Source organism: Ictidomys tridecemlineatus, chromosome 15, assembly GCF_052094955.1.
Source record: "Ictidomys tridecemlineatus isolate mIctTri1 chromosome 15, mIctTri1.hap1, whole genome shotgun sequence".
NCBI lineage: Eukaryota > Metazoa > Chordata > Mammalia > Rodentia > Sciuridae > Ictidomys > Ictidomys tridecemlineatus.
Genome location: NC_135491.1, coordinates 44,446,776 through 44,466,950, shown reverse-complemented (window position 1 = coordinate 44,466,950; position 20,175 = coordinate 44,446,776). Strand labels below are relative to the sequence as shown.

Here is a 20,175-nt window from a genome sequence, read left to right as displayed (position 1 = left end):
CCCTCTCATCCCGCATTGGCACGCCCCTGTGGAGCTCTGCATTGTGGGAAATGCAGTCCAAAATGTGGTGAGGCGTGGCAGTGTCCAAAGAGAAGTGCCCGACTCGGACTCAGTTTCCCTGAGGCCCCGGGAGGCTCGCGAGCCATTGGCTGAGCTGGGCGGATCTGGTCGCGCTCCTCCCCGCCCCCAGTGACACAATAGCAGCTCCCTCCAAGATGGCGGCGGCGACGGCGGACCCGGGAGCTGGGAGCCCGCAGGCAGGAGACTCCTCTGGCGGGGGCGCTGCGGGTGGGCTGCCATCCCCCGGGGAGCAGGAGCTGAGCCGGCGCCTGCAGCGCCTGTACCCCGCGGTCAACCAGCACGAGACGCCGCTGCCGCGCTCCTGGAGCCCCAAGGACAAGTACAACTACATCGGCCTCTCCCAGGGCAACCTCCGCGTCCACTACAAAGGTATCGGCCTGTCTGATCCCAGGAGGATAAGTCCGTAGTGTCCGCAGGGCAGCTGTGTTGCTTGCCTCTGCTGCATCACGTCCCTGTATCTGCCTCGGGGCTCCAAGATAGGCCTTCGTCCCTGCGGAGTGTCCAGAGTGGTGGAGCTGACCAGGCCGAGGGTTGACTGCCTGCTTTGCTCAGCCCTGAGACACCCAACGTCAAAATAACTGCAACAGGTGTCTAAACCAGTTCTGAGCTGGACCTTTCACTTTAGGGCCTCCTTGCTTGTCCTGGGCTGGCTCCAACTCCAGTTCAGCCCTTTTCCACTTTGTTTCAGGAGTCGGGCAAAAAGAGGCGATAACATCCCTCTCCATTAGCCAGTAGTGCATGGACTGGCCTGCTTGTCAGTCATCCCGGACTGGGCCTGGGGTTCTGTGCTAAAGTTGTTGGTGGGAATGACTTCCTAGTCTGTCTCCTCTTTCCCCTGGTGTCTCAGGTGGGCTGCCTGGATTGTGGAGAGACTGCCAATTGCACTCAGGCATCTCTCACATGGATCCACATTGATTGTGCCCTTGTTTTGTTGTTATGGGGGAATGTGGCTCAGTCAGGCAACTAGTCTCAGGAGGAGGTGAGCCAAAGGTGGGAGGTTTATCTATTTACTCAGTTGTTTAATTATTCCTTGGACTGCATATTATTATTCCTTGGTTTACTCTGGCCAGTGAGGGGTGAAGTTACCGTGGAGCAGAGAGAATGAGCCTTCCATTTTTATTTCCTTCTGCTGAAATTTATTCCTTGCCCTCTCCCTTTAGGTCATGGCAAAAATCACAAAGATGCAGCTTCAGTGCGTGCCACCCATCCCATACCTGCTGCCTGTGGTATTTATTACTTTGAAGTAAAGATTGTCAGCAAAGGAAGAGATGGGTAAGTCTCTCATTACCACTCTCTTGTCCTCAACACTGGGTTGTTCTCTGTGGTCAGAGTTTGGGTTCTCCTGGCTGACATTTATGACTGATATGAATCTGCTAAGCCACTTGGGTCTGGGCTGCCTCTGTCCCTTGACTGTGGGCAATGTCCAAGTCTAAGCAGTGGGCCTTGACAGCAAGTAGGCACATTGTGGGTAAAACAGGGAACTTTTTTTAGTGATGATGTAATCACATATTTCACAAATCAGGGACACAAGTAACAAGTTTTCATTAACAATTCAGTGTCCAGAATGAGGTTTTTCCCACCAGGGCATGGTGTTTGTGGCTTCCCTTCTTTCCCACTCAGGTTTCCTTTTTATGGGATTTAGTCATGTAGAGGCCCCAGTATGCTTCAAAGGGATAATAGAGCCTTTGCAGCATTCATCAAAGCTGTGGTGGCCACTGTCATCTCAGGGTAAATAGCATATACATGGTCAGAATCAGGTGACCTGCTGCTCATAAACTTGTTTTTCAGTCTAGGGACTTGAACACCAGTTGGACCAGCTTTAGGAAGGTCCTTATTAAAGTCAGCACTAGGGAGACTCCCTACTTTAGGGTGATTTAAGCAGACACAGGATATTAGAGGGGACATTTTTCGATCTCTTTTTTCTCCCACTCTTCCTTTTTTTTCCGGTGGCTATGTTTAAAGTATTTAAACTATGAAATAAAGTGACTGCAATTGCCTTGGAGAAACTTTCTTCATCAGACCTTAGGTTTGGTGTGGGAAGTTTGTTAACCCTACCAGTGATCTCCTTGCTGACCCTGAGTTTGTGTTTCCTATCATTTAGAATAATTCTTCCCTCCTAGGAACTGTTTCCCTTGTGTGTGCAAAATGCCTGCCCAAGGGGCTGTGCTGGGGCAGGACTGCCAGAGTAAGAGCCTAGCCTGCTTCGGGGAAGCTGTATAACTCCCCTACCTGGCAGGGCTCTGAGGATTTGGGTAGATCTTGGGACTTCAGTCTTCTCTTCTACACTCTGGGGAGCTAGGCCACCATCTAAGCTGCTTTTAATGCATTTGATGGTTTTGAGATTCTAATCATGGGAAGCTGTTGGATCTTTCACTTTTTTATCCCCATCTAGTTGTTAACAGATAGGAAAAACTTATATTTGTTGGAGGGCTCTAGAGCCTTAATTTTCCTGTCCCACCCTCTAATAGAAGAATATATATTTAATTTGCTTGAACTAGTGTGAATGAGAATGGCTTCTTAAAAATGGGACTGGGGTTGTGGCTCAGTGGTAGAGCTCATGCCTAGTGTGTGTGAGGTGCTGGGTTTGATCCTCAGCACCACATGTGAATAAATAAAAAATAAAGGTATTGTGTCCACCTACAACTAAAAAATAAATAAATAAATAAATAATAGAATGGCTTTTTAAAATAAGTAACTCAAAAATAGTTATAGTACTGACTAGGATTTTGATGCTGGAGTTTCATTGCTAAAGAAATTGAGAGATCTTCCTTAAAATTATAGGGAGGGAAATAGACTACTTTCTCACTTTTTTTTTGTACTAGGGATTGAACTCATGAGCACTTGACCACTGAGCCACATCCCCAGCCCTTTATTGAATTTAAGTTAGAAATGAGGTCTTACTGAGTTGCTTAGTGCCTTGCTAAGTTATTGAGGCTGGCTTTGAACTCTTGATCGTCCTGCATCAGCTTCCCCAGCCACTGGGGTTATATTCATGCACCACCATGCCCAGCTAGACCACTTCTCTGTAGTCTTTTCATAGATAACATCTTTGAGAAACAAGAATACTTTTCAGAAGGGAAATGTTTAACTTAGAGACCTAGATTCCTTTGACTGGCTTTTTAATATTTCAGTTTTAAGTGGATCTTGCTGAAAAAGACTCTGTTATGTTGAATTGTCTGATTGTAGGTGTTGCCTACAAGACTAACAAAAGGTGGGCAGCTTTTTCAGCTTCTATCCCCAGCATTTTTTTTTTAAGAGAGAGTGCGAGAGGAGAGAGAGAGAGAGAGAGAGAGAGAGAGAGAGAGAGAGAGAATTTTTGATATTTATTTCTTAGTTCTCGGCGGACACAACATCTTTGTTGGTATGTGGTGCTGAGGATCGAACCCAGGCCGCACGCATGCCAGGGGAGTGCGCTACCGCTTGAGCCACATCCCCAGCCCCAATCCCCAGCATTTTTAAAAGTTTTAAAAGATTCAAGGTCATGTATGTTTAAAAGGACCTCAGTTTTAAAAGGTCCCAGGTCATATATGCTTGTGATTCTCTACTCAGTTGACCATTATCAGATGGTGACTTATGGATGGCCCCTTGTGGTTGCTTTAGAAAATCCTCAAAAGCCTTTTCTTGGTTTAGATATAGCCAGATATTGGTATGGATCAGGTGTGGTTTATTCTGTTTTTGACAGTGTTGGGAATTGAACCCAGAGCCTCACGCATGCTAGGTAGGCACTTTACCACTGAGCTACACCCACAGTCATGTAGAATAGTTTTGAGAAGGCCAAGAGCAGTTATAGGGCAGAAAAACATTAATCAATTTGTTTCCTTTTTCTGGTCAGTGTTAGAGGTATATTTCTGACCCTGGTTTGGTATATGACCCAAGCATTAACCAGCTGTGTAGCTTTCCCAAGGTATCTGATTTGATTTGATCTTCATAGTATCTCTAGGAAATGAATGGAGCAAATGATTTTATTTTTCAACCCAGGGCACTTTACCACTGAACTGCATCCCCAGTCCTGTTTTTTCTTAATGTATTTTTGTGGTACTGGGGATTGAACCCAGGGCCTCATGCATGCTAGGAAGCTCTCTATCATGGAGCTAATCCCTAGCCCATCCCCCATCCTTTTATTTTTTATTTTAAGACAGGGTCTCACTAAATTGCAAAAGGTCTTGCTAAGTTGTGAGGCTGGCTTTGAACTTGTGATCCTTCCTTCTTCCTCAGCCTCTTGAGTCACTGGGATTATAGATATGTGCCACCATGCCTGATTGGAGCAAATGATGATATATCTGTTTTTTGGATTAACCCTTAGTCCCTAGAATGTTTGGAGGCCTGCCCTGGATGCAGGGCTTAGGATGGGCAATGGAATAGCCTAACTTGTCAGATGTCCTTATCTGATCCTAGGTACAAGTGTTTATGCTGCTATTGCCTTTCCCCATTGTGGCTGCTATTGCATTCCTTCACTGGATTAATGGAAGGGAATGTCCTATTGGATGCTTACAGAATTTCAGTGGTAGGGGACAGAACTGAAAGATGCTCATTGCTTAGTGGGGCTAGAGAAGTTGGCATGAAATAAAGTGACTGCAATTGCCTTGGAGAAACTTTTATTCATCAGACCTTAGTCATGTAGAGGCCCCAGTATGCTTCAAAGGGATAATAGAGTCTTTGCAGCATTCATCAAAGCTGTGGTGGCCACTGTCATCTCAGGGTAAATAGCATATACATGGTCAGAATAGCTTTATTGACTTTATAGCTTTATTGACTTACTGTTCCATTGAGTCTGTAAACTTGTTTTTCTGAGATTTGGATATATCTCCTTTGTAGAAAGTCTTCATGAATCCAGTTTTTAGTGTCATGGTTCTTAAGAAATACATTTGTTCTCATGGTGTCCTTTTTTTTGGTACTGGGGACCGAGTCACCAGAGCTGGGAACATTGAGAGCAGGTCTGATGGGGTAAGGAGGCATATGAGCCCTGCCAGTGGTGCCAGGAGATAAGGTGCATCCAGGTTGATCTTTCCAGGAAGCCAAAGAGGCCCTTAAGCTGAGGGTTCATGGTCGGGCACCACCTTCTTCAGGCAGAGTTTACAGACCTGTGGGTATCCCTGGCTTTTAGTGATGACACATGGAGGGTGTGGCTTACCCAGCTGACCGATGCTCCAGTGTGACCCTCAAAATAGACTGTAACATCATCCCAGCAGCAGAAGCCTCCTGACATGTGATGGGTGGCTCTACTCAAGAACAGCAAGCCTGGACTAGAACACTGGACAGTGTGAGAAGGGGTGGGGTGTTCTCAGCAGCTGGGCCCCTGAGCAGGGATCTCTGGTCATCATTAGCCAGCTATTGCTTCTTCCTTTAGCTGACTTCCTGTGGCTAGGCAAGAGACAGTGTGTCCGTCCATTCACTCTATTTTTTTTTTTTAAAGAGAGAGAGAGAGAGAGAGAGAGAGAATTTTAATATTTATTTTTTAGTTTTCGGTGGACACAACATCTTTGTTTGTAGATGGTGCTAAGGATCGAACCTGGGCCGCACAAATGCCAGGCGAGAGCACTACCACTTGAGCCACATCCTCAGCCCCTGTCCATTCATTCTATATAGCAGACAGGCCCTTGTTATTTTTGCCCCAGGCCTGAACCCTAGGGCCACAGGTTATGAAGTCTGTTCATAGAGAAAACAGATATGCCCCTGCTTTTGACCTCAAGGGATGATAGAGAAAAGGTTAGCTGATAGTGTATGTACTATCCAGGGTGGCCCAGATTTCCTCCTTCACCTCTGGAGAAAGCTTCATATAAGAGGTGATGATGCTTAATGGAACGAGGAATTAGTGTTCCAGTGAACAAAAGTGAGGAGCAGATGCTTCAGGCAGAAGACACAATGTATAAAAAGATGTGGAGGCAAAGGTAGGCATGCCTGTAGTCTCAGCAACTCAGGGACACTCTACTACAGAAGGCTGAAGCAGGAGGATTGCTTGAGCCCAGAAATTTGAAGTCAGCTGAACAACATAGTGAGACCCTGTGTCAAAACACAACAACAACGAGAAGATATGGGCACAGGGAATGAAGTAGTCAAGGGCTGGATTGAAAACCCCTTGTGTGCTGTGGCCAAGGGTCATGGACTTTGTTCTGAGGGCAGTAACAGTGTGTAGAGACTCTAGCTGGGGAAAAACTCTGTTGATGTGGTGTAGAGGCTCCTCTGTCTGAGATCTTTATCCAGAGGGGTCCAGTGGCTTTAGATTCTTGGCTCTGAACATGGCTTTCTTACAGCAGTTCTCTTTTCTCTCTCTTAGCTGGACTTTCTCCCATATGGTAAGGTATAGGGGAGGGATCCTGAAGATTGATAACTAGGGAGGCTTCTCAGAGGTAAAGGGACTCAGCTTATATAGAATTCTCTGGTGGTTTCATATTTTATGTCTAAGCATTTTCCTTTCCTGAGTCAGGATCACCCAAAGTGATTTTCCCTGGAGACTTAGAGAGTCACTCTCTAAGATCTTACTTGCTGCCTTCCTGGTTTGGAAAGCCTCTGAGCCTAGACCCTCCCTGTGTAGAGATAGCCTGTGGCTGGTCCCACATTCAAGGTCCCCTCAGTTCACTGTGTATGTATTGTATGTTGCTGTTGGGAAGTTCAGTGTTTATCTGTGGACTGACAAAAGCCTTGTCCTGACTGCTCAGAGGTATAGTTGCTGTCCTTGCCCAAGGCAGCTCTCCCTGACTGCCCCCCTGGAGCTGGTGGCCTCACAGGTAGATGCTGAGCTTTGGGCTATGTCTCTTCCCAGGTAATACAATGTGCTGTTTCTTTTTTTAATTGTTGATGGACACAATACCTCCTTTATTTTATTTATTTTTATGTGGTGCTGAGAATTGAACCCGTGCAAGGCAAGCCCTCTACCCTGAGCTACAACCCCAGTCCATGCTATTTCTTGAGACTGAAATATTTGTGCTCTGGAACCTCTTGGAATATTTTATGGCTTACCAGTGCTGAGGGTTAATGCCCTGGTCTAATTTGGGCATACTGGGATATAGCTGTGGCATGTGGTAAGAGAACTGGAGTCTATATGGTTTCCACTTTTCTGGTGGGATCTCCCTGCTTCATGTGGCCAGGCTCCAACTGTGAGCTGAGAGTGGAGAGTGTGGCTGCTTCTTTATAACTGGGGTCTTTGTTGGTCAAGGATTAGCCTCTAGAGAAATTCCTAGAATTCACTTCACATCTCCCCTCCTGCCCCCATTGTTTCTTCATTTTCTGGAAATTTGCTCTTTCCTCTAATGGGTCAGTAGGAAGGGGAGATTCTCTGTTGGAGGAAAGCAGGGGCTCACTAGGCTGGAGCACAGAGAATGAACCTTTTGCTTTGGGTGGCAGACACTATATGCTATTCCTATTCTGGGGCCATTGGAAAGAGATAAAGGGCCCCATAGCAGATTCATGTGGTCAATTTGGAAAGAAAAGACTCCTCACTGGGAGAGGGATGAATAACCGTGTCTAAGTGCCAGGATGTCCCTCTCCCTCTCCTGAAATTCTGTTTAAAATCTATCTCCCCGCCACCCCCAAGTTCTGGGGATTGAACCCAAGGTCTCACACATGTCAGGCAAGTACTCTACCATTGAGCTGCATCCCTAATCTTCATGTTAAACATCTTTGTAGCTCCAGGATTGTTGGCGTTTTTGTGTTGTGACCAAAATGTGAAGTCATTGCTGTGTTGCAAGAAATGAAGCTGAAGGACTTGGTGATAGAGCAGAGGCTGGTCCCTTTTTCATCAAGGGTCCAGAACAGGATGCCCTTGACTGTCTAGGGATGTGGGGGAGTGGCTAAAGAAGTCCTTTGCACCCCTTTTCCACTTGTTGTCTTCTCCTCCCTTATGGACTTAGAGGTAGTTTTGGTATTTCAGGGAAGTTTAATTTAAGATCAGTTATGGCAAATGTGAAATACTCCCTCCTCCATACCCTCAGTTTTTATGACAGACATTACTGATTGATAACAACACTCATTCTTGTCCAGACAAAGTCCCAGAATTTTTCTCAATGTATAGTATACCAGGCAGTTGTAAATTTTTGGTCAGTTTCATCATGGGATGAAACCTACCAGCCCTGGGAGTAGAGGTAATTGGAAGACGGAAAGTAGACAGAAGAGAAGAGTAGTTGTGCCCAGATGATTCAAAGACAGTGCCAACTCAGAGCTGAATCGAGAGGAAAGAAGCAGAGGGAATGGTTGGCGTAGTAGAACTGGTTACAGCCAAGTTTATGAAGCCGTGGATCTGAAATTGGTGTGCACTATTTTTTTGTAGACTGCTGTTTCATAACAGCCTTTGTGCCAGGAGTCTGCAAATGATTATATTCTTTTTTTTTCAAAAATAAATACATATTTTTTGATCTATAGATAAGTTTTTTTTTTTTTTTTTCTTGTGGTGTTGGGGAATCAAACTCAGGCTAGCACTCTACCTCTGAGCTACACCAGAGTCCTTAGATAATTTTTCTTTTAAACTATAAAAGAATACATAGGATCTTTTAACACTAAACATGCTTTATATTTTAAGAATAGAGCGATAATTTTTCTTTTAAACTATAAAAGAATACATAGGATCTTTTAACACTAAACATGCTTTATATTTTAAGAATAGAGCTGGGTGTGGTGGTGCATGCCTGTAGTCTCAGCTACTTGGAAGGTGGAGGTGTGAGGATTATTTGAGCCCCAAGAGTTTGAAGCCAGGGGCTGGGGATGTGGCTCAAGCGGTAGCGCGCCCGTCTGGCATGCGTGCGGCCCGGGTTCGATCCTCAGCACCACATACCAACAAAGATGTTGTGTCTGCCGAGAACTAAGAAATAAAATATTAAAATTCTCTCTCTCTCTCTCTCTCTCTCTCTCTCTCCCCCCCCCACTCTCTCTTTAAAAAAAAAAAAAAAAAAAAAAAAAAAGAGTTTGAAGCCAGCCTGGGCAACACAACAAGATCCTGTCTCTACAACTATTTTGTAGCCACTGTCTCAGAGTCCTCTCTGTTGTATGGACTGTTGATTTCTTTTATCTGGGACAAGTTCTGATAGGAACAAAATTGCCAACCTGCTGAGCTATAGCTAAGGTGTTAGATGTCAAAGTGAAACTGTCAGATGGGATTCCAGGAACTCCTTGGAGATCTGGGGTGGAGGCAGTGGTGATTGTTTTTTTCATCTGAGAGGGTGAAGAGCAGAGCTCCAACCTTCCCTAGCCCTCAAGAGCCAACTCAGCCCTGAGGCTGAGAACCTTGCATCTTCTTTTTTTTTTTTTTTTTTTTCCTGAAAACCTTATCACTTTCTACCACAGCTTTGTGGGTCTGAAGATAATCCCATTGATGTATCTTAAATTAAAATGTTCAAGCCCCATAATCATTGGTTCATGTTACTTAAGCAACCATTATTAAAAATGCCTATGGGCTAAGCCCATAAAAATCTACCTTCCTTCTAAGAAATTGATAGAAAGTAAACTATGTTCTTTGCTCTTCTCAGTTGCTCTGTGCTAGCAGAGAGGGACTTGTTATTTCTGACATGAGGCCATAATACAAAATATTCTGATGTTTTTCACTGAACTCTGTGCCTGGGCCCTACTTGTCTAATCAGGAAAAACCAGATGAGGCTCATGCTGGCATGCAGAAATGTAGGGGTGTGACTCTGTGTGTATATGTGGTAAAATATTTGAAACATAAAATGAACCACTTACCCCCCCCCTTTTTTTTTTTTCATCAGTACTGGGAATTGAATCCAGGGGTGCCCAACCATTGATCTATATCCCCAGCATTTTTATTTTATTTTTTATTTTGAGACAGGGTCTTGCTAAGTTGCCAAGGTTAGCCTGGAACTTAGAATCCTTCTCCCTCAACTTCCTGAGTTACTGGAATTATAGGCGTGTGCCACTGCACCCTGCCATTTATTCTTTTTTAAGTGTACAATTCAGTGATATTAATTACATTCACAATGTTGTGCAACCATTATCATGTATTTTCAAAATATTTCTATAACCCCAAACAGAAACTCTGTACCCATTGAGCAATAACTTTCTATTTCTTCCTCCCAGCTCCTGGTTGTTGTTTTTTTTTTTTTTGTGTGTGTGTGTGTTAGTGCTATCAGAACCCAGGGGGTGTTATACCACTGGGGTACATCCCCATACCCCTAGCCCTTTTTATTTTATTTTATATTTATTTTTTAGTTGTAGTTGGACACAATACCTTTATTTTTATGTGGTGCTGAGGATCAAACCCAGGGCCTTGCACGTGGTAGCTAAATACTCTATTGCCAAACCACTGAGCCACAACCCCATCCCCCTTTTTATTTTTTAAATTTTGAGACAGGGTCATGCTAAATTGTCTATGTTGGACTCCATATTGCAATCTTTCTGCCTCAGCCTCTTGAGTAGTTGGGATTACAGCTGTATGCCATCAAGCCTGACTCCTAGTGGTTACATTTAATTTAATTTACTTTCTCTCTACAAATTTACTTATTCTAGCTGCTTTATATAAAGGTATTCCTACAATAGTTGTCTTTTTCTATCTGATTTGTTTTATGTAACAATGTTTTCAAGGTTTCTCTTGTTGTGGCTTATCTCTCAGAAATTCATTCCTTTTCTTGACTTTTGGGATCTTTTGTATTTTTATACACATGACAATATTTTACAAGGAACTTTATTCATTTTTATGACTGAGTAGTATTCCACTGTATATATACATACCATATTTTCTTTATCCATGTATCTGTCAATAGACCCTTGGGTTGAACAACCTTTTGGCTATTGTGAATAATGCTGCTATGAACATTGGTATACTTATTGTTTGAATCTCTGTTTTTGATTCTTTTGGGTGTACACCTAACAATAGAATTGCTAAGTCATACAATAATGCTAAGTTTAACTTTTTTAGGAATCACCAAGGGGTTTTCCATGGTGGCTGCAATGTTTTAGTCTCCACTAGCAACGTATGAAGGTTCTAATTTCCCCATATCCTTGCCCTTACATGTCATTCCCTCCTGTCTTCCCTTTCTTCCTCCCTTTCTTCCTTCCTAATATTGCTATCCTAGGTGTGGAGTGGTAACTCATTATGATTTGTGTTTTTTAATTTTATTTATTTATTTGTACTAGGGATTGAACTCGGGCACTGGACCACTGTGTCACATCCCTAGTCCTATTTGTATTTTATTTATACCCAGAGCCTCACTCAGTTGCTAAGCACCTTGCCATTGCTGAGTCTGGCTTTGAACTCTCAATCCTCCTGTCTCAGCCTCCCGAGCCGCTGGGATTACAGACATATGCCATTGTGCCCAGCTGTTTTGTGTTTTTTCAAATATAATTTTTAGTTATAATGGACACAGTACCCTTATATTATTTATTTTTATGTGGTGCTGAGGATCGAACCCAGTGCCTTATACATGCTAAGCAAGCACTCTACCACTGAGCCACAACCACAGCTCTCACTGTGGTTTTGATTTGCATTTCCTAATGACTAGTTTCATGCCTTTTTGTATACCTCCTTTGAATAAATGTCTCTTCTTTGAGTCCTTTCCCCATGTTTTAATTGGGTTGTTTGTCTTTTTTTAAAAGTTGTTGAGTTATAGGAATTTTTTTTTCTTTCTTTCCTACTAGGGATTAAACCCAGAGGGCATTTTACTAGTCCTTTTTAATTTTTTATTTTGAGACAGAGTCTCACTAAGTTGCTGAGGGTCTCACAAAGTTGCTGAGGCTGTTTTTGAATTTGTGATCCTTTTGCTTCAGCTTCCTGAGTTGCTGGTATTATAGATGTGCACCATTGTGCCTGACAGGGTATTTTATATATCCTGTATATTTTTATATTTTATATATCAACCCTTATTATAAATATGATTTTCAAATATTTTTAACTATTTACAAGTTTTCTTTTCACTTTCTGTTGTTTGTTTGCAGTGCTGGGGATGGAACCTAGGACCTAATGCATACTGGGCAAATGTTCTACCACTGAGCTACACCCCAGCCCTTTCTTGGTGACTTTTTTTTTTTTTTTTTTTTAACTAGGAATTTAACCCAGAGCACTTTACTACTGACCTTTGTTTTTTTATTTTAAGACAGGGTCTTGCTGAGCTGGCCTTTAGCTTGTGTTCCTCCTGCCTCAGCCTCCCAAGTTGCTGGGATTACAGAGTTGCACCATCATGCTCTTAGTGACTTTTTTTTTAGTTATAGTTGGACACAAAACGTTTATTTTATTTATTTTTTTGTGGTGCTGAGGATTGAACCCAGAGCCTCACATGTGCTAGACAGGCACTCACCACTGATCCACAACCCCAGCTTCTCTTGGTGACTTTTTGATTGCTGTTCCAAGGTCTTCCTCATTTTCAGTTTGCATCTGTGTATACAACATTTGCAGTAGAACATAGACATTATTGACATTCTGCCCAGAATTGAAGTCTCTAGGTCAGAGCTGGGAAGAAGCTCAGAAGCACTTTGGACCAACTCTCTTCTAATAGGTAACCTGAGATGTGGGTTGAAATATAAGGCCTGAATTAGCTGAAGTGCATGAGACCAGCTGCACAGAGTCAGGAGTGTTATCTCTGAGTCCTGCTGTGAAGTATTTCTGTCACTCTAAAACTCTTCAGATGCTTCCCTTCCAGAGGCAGGAAGGGAATATCAGACTTGTTATCAGAGGAGTCCCCGGTGTATGATGTTCCCAGCTCTCTCTGTCAGGACAGGGGGGAGAGGACAGCAAAGAAATGTTCTTTTCCCTCTAGCTTGGTACATATCTGGAGAGTCAAGAGGTCCTGGTTTGTATGTCCATCCATTCATCCATTCATCCTTCCTTCTTTCTTTTTTTGTAGTCCTGGTGATTGGACCCAGTGCTTCATGCATGCTAGGCAAGTGCTTTCCACTGAGCTACATTCCCAGCCTGTTTATTTTATTTTGAGATAGGGTCTCACTAAGTTGTCCAGGCTAGTCTCAAACTTGCAATCCTTCTGCCTCAGCCTCTTGAGTAGCTGGAATTATAGGCATGGGCTACCACACCTGGTTTCTAAGGTCCTGTCCTCTGTATACCACCAGGCCTGCTTAGATCATGGAAGACTCTCCAGTCATGTGACCTGTTATGTGATCAGCCGCCTGCTTTGGGTTTGTTCAACTGAGTTAGAGCTGAGTCCATCTCAGTGCAACAGTGTTTCCTGAGCATAGGCTCAGGATCAGTTAATCTTGGTGGTACCAAATCCACTGCTCAGCAAGGATTTTGACTGTTCCTGCGATTATCTTCTGAGGCACTTTATATCGTCAGGGAACAGACAGGCTCAGGGAACTGGTTGTACTGTGGAGCCAACCATGAAAGCCAAGTTCTCCAGTGTGTCCCCCATCACTAAAATGTTGCCTTGGGATGATCCAGAGAGAGTCAGAAGGGTGAGAGCCAACCATCTTCTTAGTATGTGGCCATCAAGTAGCTCCTAACATGATTTTTTAATTATCATAAAAGTAATTCTGTCAATTGTAGAGAATCTAGAAAATCAAAGAGAAAAAGAAGAATCTAAGCAGACAAGTGTGCTTGTGTCTCCATGTTACTGCAGGTTTAGCAATCTTGCTTATGTGGCAGAAGGGAGGAAGGATGATAGTGTGCAGCCTGGGCCTCAGGAGCTGCCACTCCTTTCTGAAGAAGTCATTTTCCACAGCCCCAGTATAACTCTGGCTGCCTGTGGTGGATGGTGGCAGCTTCTGGGTGGACCTGTTATGTGATTAGCCGCCTGCTTTGGGTTTGTTCAACTGAGGACTTTTGCTGCCCACTTACAGGTGTGACTGCTCCTCTTCCAAGTCATTCATTGTCTGATGAATCTCCATCTGGTTTGGCTAGGCAGTGCCTGTTTGCTGCCCTTTTCTCTCTGAATCCAGATTAGGGTACAGGGAAGAGAGTTACTCTTCTTGTAGCTCCAGCTTACATTGTGGTTTGGTAGTGAAAGATAGAAACTGGAAAGTTAGAGGCCGACTTATGATCCTGGGCTTGAAGGGTTATAAAGAGCTTGTCTGCTGTCTTTCTGTACTTCCTGGCGGTGTCACCTCTCTGACAAGTGGTATTTCCTCTCCATTTTGCTGCAGTATAGAAGAAGGGGTAAATCAGATGGGTTTGCCTTACTGTCAGTCCTGCTGTGGGGTATTCCCCTGCTCCCATCCCGTCAGGCTTCTCAGCTATATCCTGCTACCTGAAAAGAAAGCCAATGGAGAAGTGAAGTGTTGGGACACCAGACTGCTTTCTCTATTCTGTTAGCCGCTCTGGGTGTGGGAGCCTTTGCTACCTCCCTCCCTGCAAGACTGCCCAGGACAGCCTGCATCTTCTGATGTTCCTAGTATAACCTCGCCCTTTAGCACAAGGAAGCAAATGCTCATCTCCTTTCTCCTTGGCAAGTAAAGAGGCATTTGTTTTTAGATGTCCCAAGATTCAGGCCTTTGAGAATGACCTAATATACCAGATTGTGGAAGAGCCTACACTTGTGGAATTAGTGGACAGAATGAGGTCGTACAAATAGTCATCTACCATCTTTCCTTCTTGAGAACAAGCCCAGCTTCTCCTCTGATCCTGGGAGTGGCTGCACTGAGGGCTCTCTGGACTCATGATAATAGCTGTTGAAACAGCTGTTACCTGAGAGGCCAAGTGGTGTGCCCATGGATCCATGGTGAATAGAAGGGAAGAGGTGAGATTTGAATCTGGAAGTGTTCCACATATTTGCTCCTTGCAAGTATGTTTCTTATTCAAATGTTGGTGCATGCTGTCAATGCCAGGGCTAGAGCAGAGCTGGGGAATGACCACTACTGATTTTGACTGGGCACTTTGGCTCCAGAATTTCCAAGTGGTCCCAGAGAATTGACTTTGCTCTAGCGACTGATTTTGCTGGGCAATGTCCTGGGTTTCTCAAGCCCCTCCCCTCCACAGTTAGTTCACTATGTTCTAGAGAGCACTTGGCTCTGTCCACATCATTCTGTCCCTACTGGTCTTGTCCTTGTCTAACCCTTGTCATCTTCTACTGGGATGACTTTGGTAGTGTTCAGTTTTGCTTCTTCAATCCATTTTCCAGATAGGGGCTGTTTGATCAGCTGTGCCCTTGCTACACTCCTTCTGTGGCTTCCCATTAACCTCCCCCTGAAGTTCAAACTCCTTAAGCAAGCACGCAGGCTATGCATGCACAGCCCGTTTCCTCTTCCAGCTTTGGCTGTTTTTAGGTATGCCTAGCCTGTTACGCTACACTGTGACTCCTTTTTTTGCCTGTATGCCTCGTACATTCTGTTGCTTCTGCATAGCACACTCTGCATGGCTCTTCTTCTTTTTCCTTTCATCTTCTTTACCAAGTCTTAGCTCAACTTTCACTTTCTTAGTGAGTCTCCCTCTTTGAGTCAGTTAACTTTGGTTCCTTGGCTCATCCCAGCTTGATACTGTCAGTACAGAGTCTATGCCCCCACCATTGTGTCTGCAGCACCGTACTGTTGTAGGATCTTTGTGGAAGGCAAGAATATCCTCAAGGTCTCTCTAAAGAGAAATTTATCTCAAATTTTATTTATTAATTTATTTATTTAGAGGAGGTAACATTTATTAGAGGGCTTAAGGTTTCCTAGGTCTGTCTGTAGAAGGCTGGCTCCATTCCTCAGGGCTCTAGAGAAGCACCACTTCTAAGTCAGCCATGAATATCATCATCGTATTAGCTTATTCATTTAGGTCACTTTGTGTTCTCAACTGACTTAGAGGTTTTAAGGACCATGTTAAATTCATCTTTGTCTCCCTAGTGTGGTTTCAGAAGTCTCCATCCATAAACAGCTCCATTCCTTGGAGCTTAAGGTGAGGCTGAACTTCACGGTGGAGTGTGTGGCAGAGGGAAGCAGATCACAGGATAATCAGAAAGCAGAGAGCTGCACTTCTTTTTACTAAATTATTGAACTTTAGCAATGACTCAACAGCTACCCAAAACTCGGTCATTTTCAAATGTCTCCAGTGATCACCAGAGGAAATACAGTGTTAGATAATGCTCTAGTGTTATTCTTCTGGTTCTTTAGATATAAAGGTAATACATTAGGTGACTAGGAGAACATGTTTGGGTTTGGGGTTTTCATTCTGCCCTTTCCTTATTGTCTTATTTTTGGCAGCCTAAAGTATCTTATTGCGGTTTTGATTTATTTTTCCTGAATGATTAGTTGAACATCTTTTTGTATCTTTTTTTTTTTTCCCCTGGGGATTGAACCCAGGGGTGCTGAATTACATTCCCAGTCCTTTTCTTATTTTTTATTTTGAGACAAGGTATCACTAAGTTGCTTAGGGCCTTCTCCCTAAGTTGGTGAAGCTGGCTTTGAATTTGAGATCCTGCTGCATCACCCTCCCCAGTCACTGGGATTGCAGGCATGTGCCACTACATCTGGCATCCTTTTATGTACTTATTAGCTATTTGTATATTTTCTTTAGAGAAATATCTATATAAATCCTTCATCTGTTTTTTAATCAGGGTTTTTTGTTGTTGTTATTTAATTGTCGGAGTTCTATATATATCCTGGATATGAACCCATCATCAGACATATAATATGTACATATTTTCTCTTATTTCATGTGTTTCCACTGTCGTTTCACTGTGTTGATAATGTTCATTAATGTACAAAAGTTTTAAATTTTGATGAAATCCAGTTCATCTATATTTTTTGTTGCCTGAGCTTTTGGTATCATATTCAAGAAATCATTACCAGATTCAGTTTTGTGAGACTTTCCCCCTATGTTTTCTTCTATAAGTTATATTCTCATTCCTTATGTTTTATCCTTTGATCCTAATTAACTGTTTTGACCTAGGGTAAATTTTTGTATATGTATAACTTTGTTCTTTGTTTATGGTTGTCCAGAAGTCCCATCACTATTTGTTGAAAAAAACTGCCATTTCCCCATTGAATAGTCTTATTACCCTTTTCATAATTAGTTGCCTATATGTAAGGGTTTATTTCTGGGCTCTATTTCCATTTTATTTCATTGGTCTATATATCTATCTTTATGCCAGTACTACTCTATTTGATTAATGTTTTGAAATAAGGAAGTATGAGACCTCCAGTTTGTTCTTTTTGAAGATTGTTTTGGCTACTCAGTGTCCTTTGGAATTCCACATAGATTTTTCTATTTCTGCAAAATACATCATTGGAGATTGAACCCAGGGGTACTTTACCATTGAGCTATATTCCCAGTCTTTTTATCTTTTTTATTTCTTTATTTTGAGACAGGATCTCACTAAGTTGCTGGTTGCTGAGGTTAGCCTAGAACGTATGATACTCTCCCTTGTCCTTCTGAGTCTCTGGAATTACAGGCATGTGCCACCATGCCTGGCATGACATTGGGATTTTGATAGAGATGATATTATATCTGTACATTGCTTTGGGAGTTATTGACATCTTAAATAAGATTAAGCCTTCCAGGGGCTGGGGATGTGGCTCAAGTGGTAGCGCGCTCGCCTGGCATGCATGCGGCCCGGGTTCGATCCTCAACACCACATACAGACAAAGATGTTGTGTCCGCCGAGAACTAAAAAATAAATATTAAAAAATTCTCTCTCTCTCTCTCTCTCTCTCTCTCTCTCTCTCCCACTCTCTCTTAAAAAAAAAAAAAAAAAGATTAAGCCTTCCAAACCATAATCAAGGGCTATCTTTATATTTTTGTCTTTAGTTTGTTTTAGTAACACTATATTGTTTTCAGTTTGTAAGTATTTTGACTTCTTAAGATCATTTTTTTTTTGAGAGAGAGAGAGAGAGAGAAAATTAATATTTATTTTTTAGTTTTCGGTGGACACAACATCTTTGTTTGTATGTGGTGCTGAGGATTGAACCCGGGCCGCACGCATGCCAGGCAAGCAAGCTACCACTTGAGCCACATCCCCAGCCCTTAAGATCATTTTTAAATAGTAACTTATTAGCTCTAACAGGTTGGGTGTGGTGTGGTGTGATATGGTGTGTGTGTGTGTGTGTGTGTGTGTGTGTGTGTGTGTGTGTAGTAGAATTTAGGGTGGTCTCTTGTCACCTGTAACAGAAATGGTTTTGTTTCCTTTTTTCCAGTTTGGATACTCTTTCTTTTCTTTCCTTTTTGGTCTAATTGTTCTGGCTAGAACTTTTTAATATGTTGAATAGAAGTGATAAGAGTGGGCATCTTTGTCTCCTAGGGTAGAAGAATTGCTAGAAGATAGGAGCCTAATCTTTTTGTAGTTTTAGAACATCCTACTTTTTTATAAAAGACTTACTATCACCTAATGTTTGAAGAGTTGGAACTTTTTCCCCTTAGACCATGAGTCAGCTCTGGCCTCATTTGAGTATTTAAGTTGGGCTCTTGTAGAACTGCTCCCCGTGTCATTGATACCTGGAGGTGGCAGATTGCCAAAATGTGGGTAGGTATTGGCTTCTTTTGGGTGCTCTACCTTTAGTTGATCCACTAAGATTCTCCAGTTGAGAGACAGGGGTTTGTAAGAAGATTTCCAGGCATTCAGTAGGAAACACTATCCTACCTGGGGAGCAGAGAGTCTACAGGAAGGTGTTGAGGATTCGCTGCTAGAGGTAGAGGAAGCTTTTCCTGTGGGGAAGCCTGAGCAACTTGTTCTTGGGTGGTTTTTTTTTTTTTTTTTTGGAATCAGGGGTTGAACTCAGGGGCACTTGACCACTGAGTCACATCCTCAGCCCTATTTTGTATTTCATTTAGAGACAGGATCTCACTGAGTAGCCTAGCGCCTCGCTTTTGCTGAGGCTGGCTTTGAACTTGCTATCCTCCTGCCTCAGCCTCCTGAGCCGCTGGGATTACAGGTGTGTGCCACCTCGCCTGGCTTTGTTCTTGTATTTTGAGGTTCGGGATCAAAATCAGGATTTCATGTATGTTAAGCATGTTTGCTACCACTGAACTATAACCCTATTTCCCTAAGCAACTTGTATTTAAAAAATTTTTTTTTCTTTTTGCAGTATGGGAGTATGGAGATTGAACCCAGGGGTGCTATACCGCAGAGCTACTTCCCCAGCCTTTTTCATTTTTTTTTTATTTTAAGAGAGGCTCTCGATAAGTTGCCTAGGCTGGCCTTGAATTTATGACCATCTGCCTCAGCCTCCTGAGTTACTGGTATATAGGGTGCCTGGAATAACTTGTATTTTGAGCACAGGTGCTTTAGCAGTTCCCACAGAGCCACCCACGGAACATTGCAGAACCAGAGACCTGTCGCTGGTGACCAAGCATAACTCTTCTTGGATGACCCTTGACCTACCCTATTGTACTAGATTTAAGCAGTGAAGGGTCACCCAGGAATCATATATCAATATAAGCTCTCACCTTAGAGTCAGGAAACCTGTATGCTAGGAGTGTGACCACATGCCATGTTGGGCATAGTAGGCCCAGGTTCCTCTGAACGGGACTGGATGAGTGTTGGCATCCAAGTCTGGGAAACCTCTTGCTGTGTTGCCCTATGTTAGTTTGATGACTGCAGGACAGTTGGGGTTGTCTGCTGCTTGGTCAGCTGGGACATCAAGGGAATGGAGACCAGTTTTGGCAGCCTCTACCATGTAAAGTAGGAAGCTGATTATTTGGGCTGCAATTTTTCTGGGAAAATGTGCAAGATTTAATTTAATGGGAATCCTGCCAGCAGGCTTGCACAGCTCCATCTCCTGATGATTTTTGAAGCTGGACCCTTCTGGCAGGTAGTTTATGTGTTTCTGGGAAGGGATAAGCAGTTCTGTCTAGTACAGGCTGTATGTTAGGGCACGTCTTTGACCTTTAAGGATCCAACTCTGTGTCCCAAATGCTTTTAAAACAAAACAACAGCTATGCACTATGGTTCACACCTATAATCCCATCTACTCTAGGGGCTGAGGAAGGAGGATTACATGTTCAAGGCCAGCCTGGGCAATTTAATGAGTTCCTGTCTCAAAATAAAAAGGGCCAGGGAGTGTAGCTTAGTGGTAAAGCACTTGGCTAGCACAATCAGGGCCCTGGGTTCAATCCTAGCACCACCAAAAAATGAAACAAACAAACAAACAAAAAAACCCAAAATATGTATTTTCTTTGAGCTATGGAGTTCCCTCGTGGAAATACTATTTCTTTTCCTTTCCCCTTCCTTTCTCTTAAACCCTGTGGGCCAAGTTATCAGGGCCACGTATTGGTCTGTCTTTGCCTGGTCTCTCTAT

General features: G+C 43.1%; 1 protein-coding gene across 2 annotated transcripts in view; it reads left to right on the top strand.

The window, feature by feature from the left end:
- The first annotated feature begins 81 nt into the window (after positions 1 to 81).
- Positions 82 to 20,175, top strand: part of Ranbp10 (RAN binding protein 10) — a 64,865-nt gene continuing 44,771 nt past the window's right edge. Inside the window, exons 1-2 of one of the 2 annotated variants that reach the window (XM_040280015.2) lie at positions 82 to 450; positions 1,242 to 1,353. In XM_040280015.2, coding sequence (XP_040135949.1) covers positions 216 to 450; positions 1,242 to 1,353 — 347 coding nt within the window. In that variant the 5' untranslated portion in view covers positions 82 to 215. The remainder of the gene's footprint in view (positions 451 to 1,241; positions 1,354 to 20,175) is intronic. The other variant, XM_005318331.5, reaches the window with a different exon arrangement.